Raw genomic sequence first — 15,050 nt, 5'->3', positions numbered from 1 at the left:
TGCAGGAGACCAAGGGAGAATGAGAGTGAGAAGCATGGGTCGGGGGGAGGGGGTGTTTGCTGTCATGGACGGGGCTACACAGCCCAGACAGTGATCCTGCAGCAGGACTGGGAAGGGTGTCAGCTGTCAAGAGAGACCTGGCCAGGAGCTGCTGCACATCAGTCTGCCTCTCTGACTGCTCTATGGCAATGACACCTAGCCCCCTTTCCCTCATGCAATGTAGTAATTAGGAGCAGTTGGCAGAAAAGCTAAGAGAAGAACTGCATGATGGGTAATGTAGTTTCCTGGCCGGCGCCATCTTGGATATAAAGAGGCCTTTTAGAAAAACTTTTAACCCAGGAATGTCAGCAGCTAGAAAGACGGGGGACGGCTCAAAACACTCAGGGGGACTTGGTAAGTGAGACCAGCTAGGTTTGGGAGCATTTCATTTTTTAGCCCTTGGGGGGAATACCCCTTTAAGTGTTCACAGTAAGAAAATACACAATACAATATACAGTGTTAATTGTAAAGTTTGATGTTTATTATACCAAAATGATGACATTTTCATTTGTGCATTCAGCATTGATATAATTCTTGGTAAGCTGAATCTAAGTGAGCTTTGTACAATCATGCTGGATTGTGGTTGCAGCAATACAGAACACAGTCTTGAAAATAAGGGAAAATATGGTCCAGCAGATATTGTTCATTTTATGTATTCCAGAAAAATCACATTTTTTCATCACAGCCATCAAAATGAACTGTGGGCTTGATTGATATAAAAAAACACCTTCAATTTTATGCTGGTTGTGTCTTTTTAAATCTAAAAAATATATTAAATTTCCCAAATAATGCACACATCAGCTGAGAAAGATACTCCTGGTGTGGATACCTAGCAAAAACAACCTTCTGATGGCTGCAGCACCACATGGTGTATCATTATGAATACTATACAATACATATGCTATATACACACACTGACCCTTCAACTGCTAGGAGAAGCTGCCTTGTTTCACAGACAGGTTCTTCCAGCACTGGAAAAGTCATAATATCCTAATCGACTGTTCTCTCAGAGAAAATTAGTGAAACTCCGTGATTTAAGGTCACCGGAAAGAGTAAGCAACTCCTAAGAGTTAAAGTCATATTGATCTACAAATATCTAGCACTTCCCACAGTCCCTCTCATCCCAAACAGCAGTCAGTTCACATCCTCACTTCCAAAAGTAATTTTGTTACAAGTCTTTACCATTGCCACACGTGGCCTTGTTTTTGAAATAAGCAAAACTACTTTTTATTAAAAAATATTACAAATCTGTATTATTTGTTTCTCTGCAATATATTAAACTTTGTTTCATCAAAATCGTCTTCTTCAAATTCGAATTTCCCTAAACATGATATGTTACAGAAAACAGTGATTAAAAGATTCTTGTTAAAGCGTTTGTAGAGGAAAGCTGGTGGTTAGTAAAAAAAAAAAAAAAAAAAAGAAAGAAGGAAGGGGTGTACTGTAAGAAAGTTATGAAGTAGTAAAAGGTGTGAGAATCCGGTGGTTACCAGGGTTTAAAAGGAAGCGGAGCACAGATGCTTGGAAGTAAATAACAAGTACCTAAAATTCTGCTTTTCCCATAACAGCGGGAGAGCAAGGGAAGCTCAGGGAGTCCTATTAAAATGTATTCAATGAGGAATGAAAGTGTCATAGTGGCGTGTCATAGTAGTCTGGTAACTGGTCCATTTGATATTGCCTGTGCTGCTGAAGCTGCAGCTGCTGTTGTTGTTGTTGTTGCTGCTGCTGTTCCTGATGTTGCTTCATAATCTCCTTCACTTCCTCCTCTAGTTCAGGAGGTATAATAAACTGATCATCTGGATCTGGTTGGGCAGGGGCTGCAAAATAACCACCTGTTTTTCGTAATGGTGCATCTGCAGCAATTTCAATCATATTGTGACTCTTTTCAGAAGGTGCCACTGATCCATTTGCTCTTCTCTGCCGACCAAGGGTACTGGAGGAAAAGTCCTGCCTCTTACTTAATGTAGCAAGGTCATCTTCATTGGCGCTTATAACAATGCCCTCATCATTAGGTTCTTGCACAGGCATGGGTGCAGGCAATCCACCATTCTTTGACCGGGAACAGTGAATATCTACTTCCACTTCAACTCTGCTGCCGTTAGAAAACACACCTTCAATGGGTTCCTCATCTTCACTGTCAAGACCATTGTCTGAGAAGGCACTGGAGAAAGTGGCACTAGACAGTTGACGTTGGAAGGAACTCGAAAGACAGACAGGATGTAGTGTGCATCGCTGCTCACTAGGACATCCCACAGTGCCAACTCCATTCTCATGAAGAGAAACTGCAGGAGGTTCATCTGAGGCTGTAGACCCAACTTCGCTGCTCATCTCTGAGGTGGATATCTCACTGCTGATTTCTGAAGCCAGGCCACTGCTAGAGGATGGCATGCCTAAACTTTCAGGAGCTCGGTCCTTAATAACAACATTGACAGAAGGTGTAAAGATGCTAGGACTGGGCGGAGGAATTCCACCATTGAGTTCACAACAGCAGAAGCAATCTTCTGTAACATTCAGCTGTACAACTACTGCGCACAAGCTTCCAATGCATCCATAACTTTGTGCTAGACTACACAATTTCTTAGAAGCTGCCAGAGCATCTGGAACATTGCGCACTGTCTCGACAGCCTCTTCCTCTGAAAGGCTATCCCATAAACCTTTGCTTCCAAGAATGAAGAATTCATCTTGAGGTGTTAGGGCAACGGACTGTACATGGGGCCGAGGAGTAACACTAGGATGTAAGAAAGTATATCCCAAGATACGTGTGCAGTCGGTCACTCCATTCACTTTCCCATCCTGAAAAACAAATAACCACAATTATAACTTACAATATCGGAAAGAAGCTTTAGAAACCATTACCAACTTTATCTTTTTGGTAACAAAATATTCTTCCCTATTAGACCATGTGTAGATCATCTGTTTGGCTTTGACACTCTGCACTACCATACAACATATACACGGACAATAAACCAGGTGGGAAAAGGTTTCAGCTTGAATATTTGAATATACTGCACAAATTGCCACCTATCAAGGTTTTTTTCTACTGTTTCAAATTTTTGCATTTGTATTTGTAGTATAGGCAGCAACTTTGAGCCCAGCAATGCGATTGAGCTCAAACAGCAGAGGAAAACTAAATCAGATGCAACATTATTCTCTGATGTCATGCCAGAGTCCTGTGAAATGATTAATGCAATTTCTTTAGTCATAATAACAGCAGTAGAAGGGTTAAAAGCTAGCATTAAAGCAAGGAGTGGATACCATTTTAGAAAGCAGCTTTATCCAGCCATCTGCAGTTCAGGGTTATTTATGCTCCAATTACTTTTTGCACGGGATGGAGGGGGGGGGGGGGGGATCTTTTTTATGATAGCAAGGGAGAGAAGAAAATAGCTTCACAAAGAGCGAAGGGATGAATGAGAACCGTTCTGTGATGCTGGGACATGAGCACAGGATGAGCCACTTATTCAAATAGTGCTGAATCTCTCAGATCCCAGGCCTGCTACAACAAATCCCTACAGCTTTGACATTTCATTTACATCTCATGAAAACCTTCCTATTTCAAGGGTCATAGAAATGTCAGCAGAGCGCTCAGCTTACACCTCGCACCATGCTGGCAGATAACTAGAAAACTGTATTCCGCAGAGGAATATAATGCAAAGTGACATTTAAAGAAAATCAAGACACACAAATGGTTATTATGTAATGAGCCCGGAAACATGCCACACACTGTACTTCAATGGTAATGAAGCAAATTGATAGGTTATCCATTGAAAGGGATTCACAGGTCTGCAGTGCTCGTGAGGAGACATTCACTTCAAGGGACCTGACAGACATTATGTTTGTGGATTCATTAGTAGATTAAAAAAAATCTAATTTTCCAATTTCTTCTCTGTAAATTGCATCTTGCACATTGTATATTCTACTGGCTTTTCTGAAATGTATATGTGTAACCTTTGTAATATTCATCCAAATGCTTAAAAATGTTAATATTCTTTTACTAGTTTATAGAAAGCTCTAAAAGGAGTATGTTTATGATAAGAATTAAGGGCTTAAAAAAAAGGAAATCTGGACACTAGTTCATAGTAACAACCACTGTTTTATTGGTAGTTAGAGTGCAAAGTATTGCAGTGTCATCCCATTCACTTTTTTGAGACCATGCTGCAATACCTTGTACTAGTGCTACAAAACAGCCAATAAACACAGATGAATGCCACAAACTTCACACAGATGGGCTAATGTGTCAGCAGTAAGACCTTCTCGCATCACAATTTGATTTTAGAGCTCCCACTGCTGTTTTTGTGCCCCTAAGAGTCCTCTTCATGCTGTATAGCGCTTTCTCATTTTATCCATTTCAGGGGCCAGGAACAAGCTTGGCTGGTTTACTAGCAGTACTCACACTCCAACATCCTTTCCTCTACTCCTTAAGCCAATCCCAGGATGGCACCTACTACCTCTTAGCAATGCTTTGACACAATGCAGCAGTGCACTGGACTGAAGAGGCTGGCACTGAGCTGAAGATAATTTCCAGTACACACTTATTGATGGCATTAGGTTGGTGGGGGGTAGATAAGAGAATTACTGATAATCTAGTTTTACAAGGTGCTAGGTATTCAGAAAAGAAAAAAGCAAAGCTACAAAAGCAGCCCTGGTCTAAGCAGATTGCTGCTGCTAAGCTTGACATGAGACAGGAATCCTTGATTTAAACTTTCAAGGCACAGTGTGGCACCTTTGTGCATAGCACTCACTTGGCCATACCTGCTTTCTAGGTTCAGTCTTTGTCTCCCTGCTGCCAGAGGTGGAATTCCCCCAACAGGCAGCGGATGGCAGTTTGCACTCAGTGGCCAAAACATGACATTTTTATTCTGAACTAAGGAGTTCAGTAACTGAAATGATTTACAAGTAGAAACCACATAGGCTTTAAAATGGAGGAAAGTTGTTTAAATCAGTAGCTAAAGTGACACGGTCACCCCGTTTTTGCATTCTGATTTCTCTTCATAGATGTAAAGGGTAAATTTAGCAGTTTTTTTATACCTTACTTTACATCATACGTCATGGTGCTTGTTCAAGTAAAGTGAGCTTTTATCATCTACAGATTGTGCTAAGTGACTCTCCCTGACGTCAATGGCACATAGGCCCCGCCTCCTCGCTGACCATTGGAACAAGCTGGTCTAAAGGTCAAGGCCTTACCCCCTTTAGGTCGGCCCATACCAATGAGTGTCGAGGGGGCGGGACCCAAGTCCCAATGGTGTCGCAGAGAGGCGGTGCCTAATTTGGTGTGGTGGGCGGGGCTAATTGGCACAGTTGCTGTTAAGCCCCACCCACTTAGCACAATTTGCTGATGACAAAAGATAACTTTTTACTTGAACAAGCACCATGACATATGTAGTAAAATAAAGGTTTGAAAACTGGCAAATTTTCCATTTACACCTGTGTAGAGGAGTCAGAATGCAAAAAGGGGTGACAATGTCACTTTAAGCCATGTTCTCAGGTAGCAGAAAAGTTTTGCAGTGCTAGTAGCCTTCAACACTGCAGCAAATCTGTTGCATGCAGTTGTTGGTGTAGATATTTCTGTGGACTTTAATAATTTAATAGCAGATTTTTCCACTGTACAAAAGATTAAATATAGGATAAAAATGATTAAGTTATTCACCACACCACCTACCATCTAACAACAGAAACTAAAATAATATTCGAAAACATACTGGCTCAGATTTTCTATTGAAAATGCCTTAAAAGCCTGGCACTATTTGCACATTAGCAAATCTGACTTAAATGTTGTACATCACACTGTCATCTTTTAGACACTTTCCAATGTCGCTCAACACGAAGGGCATGGCTTTGGAAAAGAGCGTGGCTTAAGAGGCAACAATGTGCAGAATACTGACAGTTTAAAGGGAATCTGTCAGTTCCCGGACCCTACCTAGGGTGCTGACAGTGTGCTGTAGCTGGCAGTGCCCTAGTGAGCATCCGTGCAGTGGATTATGCACAATCTCAGGTCTCCTACAGTAATAAAGAGTCATTACTCCTGACTGCGTCTTCCTCCCTCTTCTTCATGAATCATCAATGCTGCCCGGCCTCCTGCTCGCTCGGCTGTCAGCCAGTGCAGATCAGTCCTCTGTAGGCAGGCTATGTCTGAAAGAAACACTCACATATAGTTGAATCTCTGAGCTCAAATGTGTTGGAGCTGTGGTCTAGGTGTAACTCACCTGCCTGTTTTTTTTAATCCCCTCCTGGTTTTGGTTGCAAAATACTGACCAAAATACAGTAAAAATGAGTAAAAATACTGTTTGGGAACATAGCCTTAAAAATGATACTGAGAGAAAAAAAAAACAAAACACAAAAACAAAGACCATTTTCCATCAGGGGCATTTGAACCAAAGAAAGAACTGCTGGTAAGTCTCTACACAGGTGCTTTGTCCCTAGACCACAGCTCCAGCACAGAGATTCAACTATATCCGAGTGTTACTTTCACACATACCCTGCCTACAGAGGACTGATTTACAATCAGAGACACTGGCTGACAGCTGATCGAGCATGAAGCCGGGCAGGTGAGATTATTAATGAAGAAGAGGGAGGAGGAAGGAGTGGTGAGGTGTGCCAGAGTGCGGAACAAATAACTCCTGTGTGAAACTTCATTACAGTAGGAGACTGGAGATTAAGAATAATCCACTGCACAGAAAAATTACCAAGAGGCACCATGCTCACAAGGGGACTGCCAGTTACCACAATGTCCCCAAATTAGGTAAGGCCAGAAGCTAACAGATTCCCTCTAAGACACCTAATAGTTGGTCTAAACGTAGACTAGGCAGTGTAAAGGCATTTGCCACATGTATCAAACAATTTGATAAAATCAGGCACATTTGACTGTATAAGCTAAGAGAATTTATTAAAGGCTTGTACACCAGTTGACTGGCATACAAAGGTTGCAAATCTGCATTTTTTATATGCCAAGCATGGCTTAGCTAGTAGTCTCAATTGGTCTGGCTAATTTACTATAAATTCATGCCAAGAATGGATGCCAATGTCTGAAATCTATGCCAACCCACAGCTGGCAGACAGGAAATTAAAGATGCACCAAATTTATTACCAGTCATGCACTTTTTAATGTATTTGATGCATCCTAAACCAGGGGTCTTTTCATCATGACTGGCATAAGAAACGCATGGTTTGATAAATTTCACCCTTACTTTACAGTCTCAGTTTAAATAAGTCTGGGATCTAAAAATTATAACTAAATATTTTATAAAGATTATTTCGGTATAAAGCCATGTTAATATAACACATCTCAAAATCAGATTGGTTTACCTCGGTGATAATTGCCTTATGTTGCTTTACACGCTTCAGTTCTTCATCACAGCTAACAGTGTAAGCCTTGGACAGGTTGAGTGGCTTCCCACCTCTGCAAAGAACTGTTTGGCATTTGCCCACATTGGCAGAGGTCAGTGTAAAGCAACCTGCAGGGTCCATAGGATCATGCTTTATGTGGCATAGAACGGCAGAGCCTCCAAGCTTCTGTCCAGCAGTCCCTAGCTTCCTACAAAACAAAATTTAGAGTCCCATAGTACAAACGCTATTACTGGTCACAACCTGAGGAGGTTTCACAACAAAAATATAAAGAACACACACATTTAAAACACAAAGTAAATATATAAACTTAGATAAAAAAGGACATTATATATTCCAATCTAAGTGAAGGAACAAAGGCACAGATATTTGTTATAGTAAAGGGATTATCCCATGAATTATTTCAAAAGGTGTACACACAGAGCGAGAGAACATAATAATGAAGTTATAGTTACCTGTCCCGGTGCCCACACAGCGCCACCGCTCACTCTCACCCTCCGAACTCTTGTATCTTCCAGGTTTCTGTTTCATTACGACCCAGCAGGAACTACCCACTCAGCCAGTCACTGACTGCAGATGTGTTCGCCTCAGTCACCGATTGGCTGAGTGGCCATTTCTTAACAGTCATGATATCACAGGACCTGGAAATACAGGAGACTGGCAGGTGACAGTGAGTGGTGTTTTGCCGCACTGCAGGGGCACCGGGACAGGCAAGTGTAACTTCATTATTATGTTCCCACCACCACCTGCCCTCCCTGTTCTTTTAAATTTGCCCGGTGTTCTCCTTTAAAGGACAAGTGCCATGAAAACCTTTTTCCCAGTAATTGAAGCACATTACAAAGTTATATAACTCTGTAATGTGCTTCAATCACCTATCTGCCTCCCTTCCCTGTCTTTTCCCCCCTCCACCTGCTTGCTCAGCTCTGATTGTCATTTGCTTATCTGCTCTAGTGACATGACTCCTTCACTCACTGAGTCCACGGCAGCGGGAGAGAGTATGAGGGGAGGGGGGGAGCTGCCTATGTGCCGGAGTCAGTCGGAGGGAAGATAAGCAAGTGACATGTGACAAGTGATGGCTTGCAGTTGTTCAGCCAATGGGAGCTGAGCAAGCTGAGTCACCTGACAAGGCAGGGGAGGGGGGAGGCTAGTGTAACAGGAGAAGGAGCTGAGAGAAGAGCTTGGTGACGGTGACGACAGTCTTTAGGTCTGTGTGAGTTAGGACACTTCCTGGTGGGGGGTGGAGGGGGGAAAAGACAAGAAAGGGAGGCAGATAGGTGATTGTAATGTGCTTCAATTACTGGGAAAAAGTTTTTCATGGCACTTGTCCTTTAACACTAAAAGTCATGGAATACTGTTGATAGTAATTTCTTTGTCACATAAATTAGGTGGTTTGGTGCACTGGGGGCAATCAGTTTAACCCCTTCCCACAATTAAAACATAGGGCTGGTTTCACCACAGAACTGTGAAACCAAATGCCTGCAGTCACAAGAGGGAGAGGCATGTTAGTGCCTGAAGTGTCCAAACACTGGCCATGCCCCCAAAGCAGTGTTGTACTGCTGCACATAGCAGGGAAGTTCTTTAAGCAGGGACATAAGTATTTTTAGTCACCAAGGATCATTGATCAATGGTTCAGGAGAGCTTGCCTTGATGTGACCTCATTTCCTGCCTTCTCCATTGACTTAGGGAGTTCACCCAGTGACTGTAGCATGTGCCGAACTCCTATATAATTTCCCTCAAATATAAACAACTCAGTAGGTTTCTTTCAAATACACAGCTTCAGTATGGCACCAACAAAAGCTGCAGTGCTTTCCAGCAGGATACCCTTGCTGCCCATACTGGTACCAGTGACTGCTGCAATGTTAACTACAGTGGAACAAGTAACAGATTACGTGACCTATGGAACACACTACAGTAGTACTATTATATGTTAAATTTCTAGCACTAGTGAAAGCTGCAGTGCCAATGGATCATCCCTTTAGTTATGCCTTTAAACATCATACGCTTATTTACTCAGTATGTTTAAGGCAGGGACGCTGGGGTAAAACAAATATTAAGGCAAATAGTCTCCTGTAGTGAGTAGGCAATATAACAGCATAAAACATACAACAAAAATGGGAATCAAATATATAAATGTTCTACATGTTAATCATGTGTACATTCATTTTTTTAACCTCATGCCTTCATATAGGTAAACACTCAAACAGCAATTCCTTAATACTAGCTAAATATATAAAATTAGGATTTTTTTTTTTCAGGAACAGAAACTGTTGTAGTTTACCATACAGCTGGTACCCTGACAATCAGGATCATTGCCAACTAAATGTCTTTTACACAGCACAATCAAGAATCTGGACCACATGAATGATCACTGTATCGTTTGTGTGGCCATTACCATTCATTGTTAAACCCACAGGCCTCCTGTTTACAGAGACATGTGCAGCCGATAAATTTTACTGCCACACAAAAGATGCGATTAGTTGATGAGTGGGTGTTTGATCACTCATCGGCTGATCACAGACACTTTTAAATTAGGCGAATGAGCATTTCTAGGAATGCTTATTGCCAATAATTGGCCTGTATGAATGGGCCCTTATATGCCAGTTGTTTTACCCTGTGACTGTGGAATATAAACTTCAGAAGATGGATTTGTAGAGCAAAAAAATTAACACACTGGAAACAAAGCACCTGATAATATAAAAAGGTCCTCTTTAAATTAGTATACCATCAACAGGTGTATACACATAAACCAGAACCCCCCCTTATTATTCTTTGACAGATTAGCGGGTACACAGACATACAAACCCAGAAAAAGTATTATTCTGGTTTATAGTGATAGTTAATAATTGCATACTTTAACTACTTGCATTTTTATGTGACCTTAACTACTAGGATTTACCTCTGCATAACAAGGAAGGTGTTCCCCATGTATTCCTCCTCGCTTTTGGTTTTTTGCAACTCGTCAGCTAAGATATCACACATGGTGCACTGAAGCAAACTGGGTACTTCTGCATTACGTTCTCCATCAAAAACACCATATACTGCTTCACGGTTGTCACAGAAGTTGTTGACCAAGAGGGAGGCTACACAGAGCCTGGAGCACAGAAAAGATGATATTAAACAGTGTCTAGACACAGATGTAATAAAACAAACGCAGCTACCAAGTACAAAAGCAAATGAAAGAGGGGGGAAGGGAGAACTATTATTCCAAATTATATCTCCCACTAGACAAAGTATTAGCTTTACATGCTGCTGATACGGTAAAAAGTTGCCTGGACGGTCCTGTGGGAAACAGATTGTGAGGAAGTCTTGATAAGGAGGCAGACAAGCAGTTAACATTCCTCATAGATGACATCATTCTATGCAGACACTTGAAAGCAAAACCTTTCAGCCACCAATGAATGCAGATGAAATGTGGGACTCTTGCAGAAACTGTGTTCAATGCTGTGCTGTGAAGGCAACCCGCATCACTTACAGATGTCTCATAGCAACAGCAACCAACAAAGACTGAGGGTAAAGGACAGGATACAGTGTGACACAGCGGCTGGGTCTGCTTTAAAGTCTCCAACTCAAGTTTCACGTGAGAAAAAAATTGACATGCATGGTGAATGACAACATTTCTCATTCAATAGGTGCACCTCTGATTAGAACTAACTTTCCATAAATTGTACAAATCAAGAGGCTTTGTAATGTATCTTGGTACAGAAAACCCCTCTTTCTCCACTAATCAGATGCCCCATCATCTAAGAACACAGATCACTCACTCAAAATTGACTGGTGAAATCTGTGTATGAAACAGCGGGGAGAGGATTTTTCAGTTTCACCAAGCGTAGATTACAGTTGGTGCCTATAGAAGTCTATAGAGAGCTGACATGTAGTGTTGAACGGATTTGCCGAATTGTTAGAGTTTGGCTAAGTTCTCCAAACCTAAACGCTTGGCATTTGACTCCTTGCAGCTGGACAAGTTAGATGCAGTGACAAGAATGTGGAAAGAACAATTGCCAAGAGAAAAAGACACTGCTGTTGCTTCTAGCAAGAGTTTTACTGTTTTGCTCTAGTGCTAGAATCATAGCAGTACTGCTTACTACTGCTCTACAATGTCCTCCCTGCTACTTGTACCTGTGTTTATTTTTTACTCTTCTCACTCTCCACCCAACCCAGAATTTAACAAACCCAGGACATACTTGTTCTTCATTCCTGAAGCCTCTGTGCATCCATGGCTCCATACTGCAGGTGCTCCAGAGGCTTCACTGGCAGAGAATCCACATGAAGGCTGGTCCACTTTAAAACATCGAATGTTACTGCTATAAAAAAAAAGAAATGATCATCATTTAGACTGTAACAAATATATTTACAGGCTGTAGAACGGATTGGGTAAAAATAATCTCTCCTTTTCACAATTCACTCAAACTATTAAACATAAATGAAAATTGAGGAAAATCTTCACTAAACGCTCATTTATTTACCGCAGTGTCTTCATATAATGTGCGCCAAAATAAAAGGGATCTATATTTAAGCCCCATATAAAAGTTTTAATGTGCAATGTCACACCACCTTACCCAGTTTCCTAAAAATCCCAGACAACCCCTTTAAAACTTAATATGAGGACATAAAGTGCCCAGATTTGTGGTTAGCATTTTGTGTATTTGACTGAATATAACGGAGGAGATATGGATAAGTAAATGAAGAAAACCTGTAACTAATCAATGTCACAGGATTTGGCACTATATAAAAAGGGATGCAATGACAGAATTGACTTTCTATACGGAAATTTTTAGACTTGGGGTTTTTGTTGTAGCAAATTACAATGGTAGTAGTAATATGGTAGTGATTGGGGGGGTTAACAAGACAATTTTGAAAGTAAAAAATATTTCTTTCTAAGTCAGGGCAATATTTTGCAATATACTGCAAAATACTATTGTACACTTTGCAATAACAACTTTATTAGGATACCTCCTGTGGCAAATCCCTTCTACTGTAGGAAAATATCTTGTCTTCTGGCAATGAAGAATACGTCCCACAGATGCAACCAACAAACCATCTCCACCACTGTCACTGAACTCTACTAAGTTGTTCCTCAAAAATGTAACAAGTTGCTAGAACAACATTTGACTTCAACTTCTACACAAGTTCAGAATGTAACCTACTGGGTTATGCTCTTATAGAGTTATAGATATATACATACACAGATAAAGTGAAACCTTGGATTACCAGCATCAATTATTCCAGGAAAGTACTTGTACTCTAATTCACTTATACATCAAAGCAAAAAAAAAGGGTAGGTACGGTGTACTGTATCAATAAAGAACACTATCAGTAAAGAAGGGGTTAATCAGTTAACTCCCCCTTCAAACACACACACACACACACACACACACACACACACACACACAACCACCCCAGGTAGCTGCAAACCTGCTGGTACCTACTGGTATTAGTGCCAGCTGCCTGGAGCAGCTATCGGTGAATGGGTTAATTCAGTGGTGAGGACGACTGCCATAAGGGGAGAGCCAGAATGCGTCTGATCACCGGAAGAGATAATCATAAAGCAGTGAGTTACAATGAGAGGGCTTTCTAACCTGTCCAGTATCGGGAGTTACAATTTAAAAAACATTGTAGCAAAATGCTCAAACCAAGTTACTTGTAATCCAAGGTTTCACTGTATATTTATCTATGATACTTGACATACAAAGCAAAGAAGACATACAAAACACAGCATCCCAGTTGAACTAAATCACAAGAGAGGTTTATCATTTACTAGAAAATGTACCTGGCGCTGCCCAGGTATAGTGTCAGTGTGTTAATTAGATTTGTTTCAAAGTCACCCAGGAGTCAAATCTATGCCCTTGTTTTTTTTTTTAAGAGGAAATCGCCAGGAGCCCTATATACCCCTTTATACGCTATATACCCCAACAGTTCGGCACTGTTTATGTAAATTGTAGCTTATGCACATTAGAAATAAACTAAAAAACTTTAAACATCCTAAATACCTAATAGCCAAACTGAGAGGTCATGTGATCAGACTGTATACAGAGCCTGGTTATATACAACATTGTCAGTTTTATATACAGAGCCTGGTTATATACAACATTGTCAGTGTAATATACAGCCTGGTTATATGCAACAATGGCAGTGTTATACAGTCCGGTATACAACAGTGTTAGGGTGGGTTCAGACTACATAATTCTCGCGGATAAATTCCGCGGAATTCCATCACCTGTACGGCTGATTCCGCATTCCGCCGAAAGAATTGACGTCACAACTCTTTCTGCGGAATGCAAAATTAGCTGGTCCATAGAATGGTGTCTATGGAGCCGGCGGAAAGGCGTACGGCCACGAGCACGTACAGGCGAGGGAATTCTGTGGAATTTATCCGCAAGAATTCCGAAGTCTGAACCGACCCTTATACTGAGCCTGGTTATATACAACATTGTCAGTGTTATACACAGCCTGGTTATGTATAACACTGGTAGTGTTATGCTGAGCCTGGTTATATACAACATTGACAGTGTTAGTTGAGGTCCAGTATTACGGTAGTTTATAGTTGTTAGACGTCCTGTATACCTGTAATGTATAGTTCAGGGGGTCCTGTATAAGTCTCCCCCCCCCCCCCCGCTGACTGCAGACCATAAAGTGTATATTATATATATATATATATATATATATATATATATATATATATATATATATATATATACAGAAAAGCTGCAGCTTATAATAATAAGTGCGTACACAACCCGGCATCATCATAATCTGGCCCTCTTATGGTGCTTTTACACAGAAAGATTTATCTGACAGATTTTGGAAGCCAAAGCCAGGAATGGATTTGAATAGAGGATCGATCCCAGTCTTTCCTTTATGACCTGATCCCTGTTTATAGTTTGTTCCTGGTTTTGGCTTCAAAGATCTGTCACATAAATCTGTCTGTGTAAACGCAGCATTAGGCGCTACCTTTCATCCTTGGTGAGGACAATACAGAAGAGGTTTCAAAGTTTCTGATACTGTATTAACCCCCCCCCCCCCCTTGAAGGTAGCTCCCGTACTGTATACACTCCCCCCCTCACTCTTGCAGGTACTCCTATACTGTATACACTAACTCCCTGCAGGTAGCCCCCATACTGTATAAACCTCCCACCCCTGTGGGTAGCCCCCATACTGTATACACCTCCCACCCTGCAGGAAGCACCCATACTCTATACACTCCCCCCACTTGCAGGTAGCCCCCATACTCTATACACCACCTCACCCTTGCAGGTAGTCCCTATACTGTATACACTCCACCCCCGCAGCTAGCCCCCATACTATATATATCCCACCCCTGGAGGGTAGCCACCATACTCTATACACTCCCCCCACTTGCAGGTAGCCCCCATACTTTAAACCCCCCCCCCCCCGCAGGTAGTCCCTATACTGCCTATACTGCTGCTGTTTGTCAGCAGCCCACCCAGTTAACCCCCTGCCGCCGGAGCGTATACATCACCTGGTCCCCGCTACGGCTTGCTTAAAGGGGTTGGCCACTTTATAGTAAAATAGGTCAGTACAAAGTATCAGTAAGTGTACTCACTGTATATACTGACAGCAGATCCCTGTGTATAGAGCTAAAATCAGACTCCCCTTCACCAGGCTGGGCTGCCCTGCTCTGTTTTGTTTCAGTCCACAAAATGGCTGACATGGAAGAG

General features: G+C 41.6%; 1 protein-coding gene across 1 annotated transcript in view; it reads right to left on the bottom strand.

Moving 5' to 3' along the window:
* Positions 1–498: 498 nt before the first annotated feature.
* The window catches only part of PHLPP1 (PH domain and leucine rich repeat protein phosphatase 1), a 108,739-nt gene continuing 94,187 nt past the window's right edge, over positions 499–15,050 (bottom strand). The window contains exons 14-17 of the mRNA XM_069958123.1: positions 11,556–11,675; positions 10,271–10,465; positions 7,336–7,564; positions 499–2,829 (exon numbers count right to left, since the gene is read on the bottom strand). Of these exons, the coding sequence (XP_069814224.1) occupies positions 1,666–2,829; positions 7,336–7,564; positions 10,271–10,465; positions 11,556–11,675 (1,708 nt within the window). The 3' untranslated portion in view covers positions 499–1,665. The remainder of the gene's footprint in view (positions 2,830–7,335; positions 7,565–10,270; positions 10,466–11,555; positions 11,676–15,050) is intronic.

This window comes from Dendropsophus ebraccatus, chromosome 2, assembly GCF_027789765.1.
Source record: "Dendropsophus ebraccatus isolate aDenEbr1 chromosome 2, aDenEbr1.pat, whole genome shotgun sequence".
Taxonomy (NCBI): Eukaryota; Metazoa; Chordata; class Amphibia; order Anura; family Hylidae; genus Dendropsophus; species Dendropsophus ebraccatus.
This window is presented reverse-complemented; position numbering and strand designations above follow the sequence as displayed.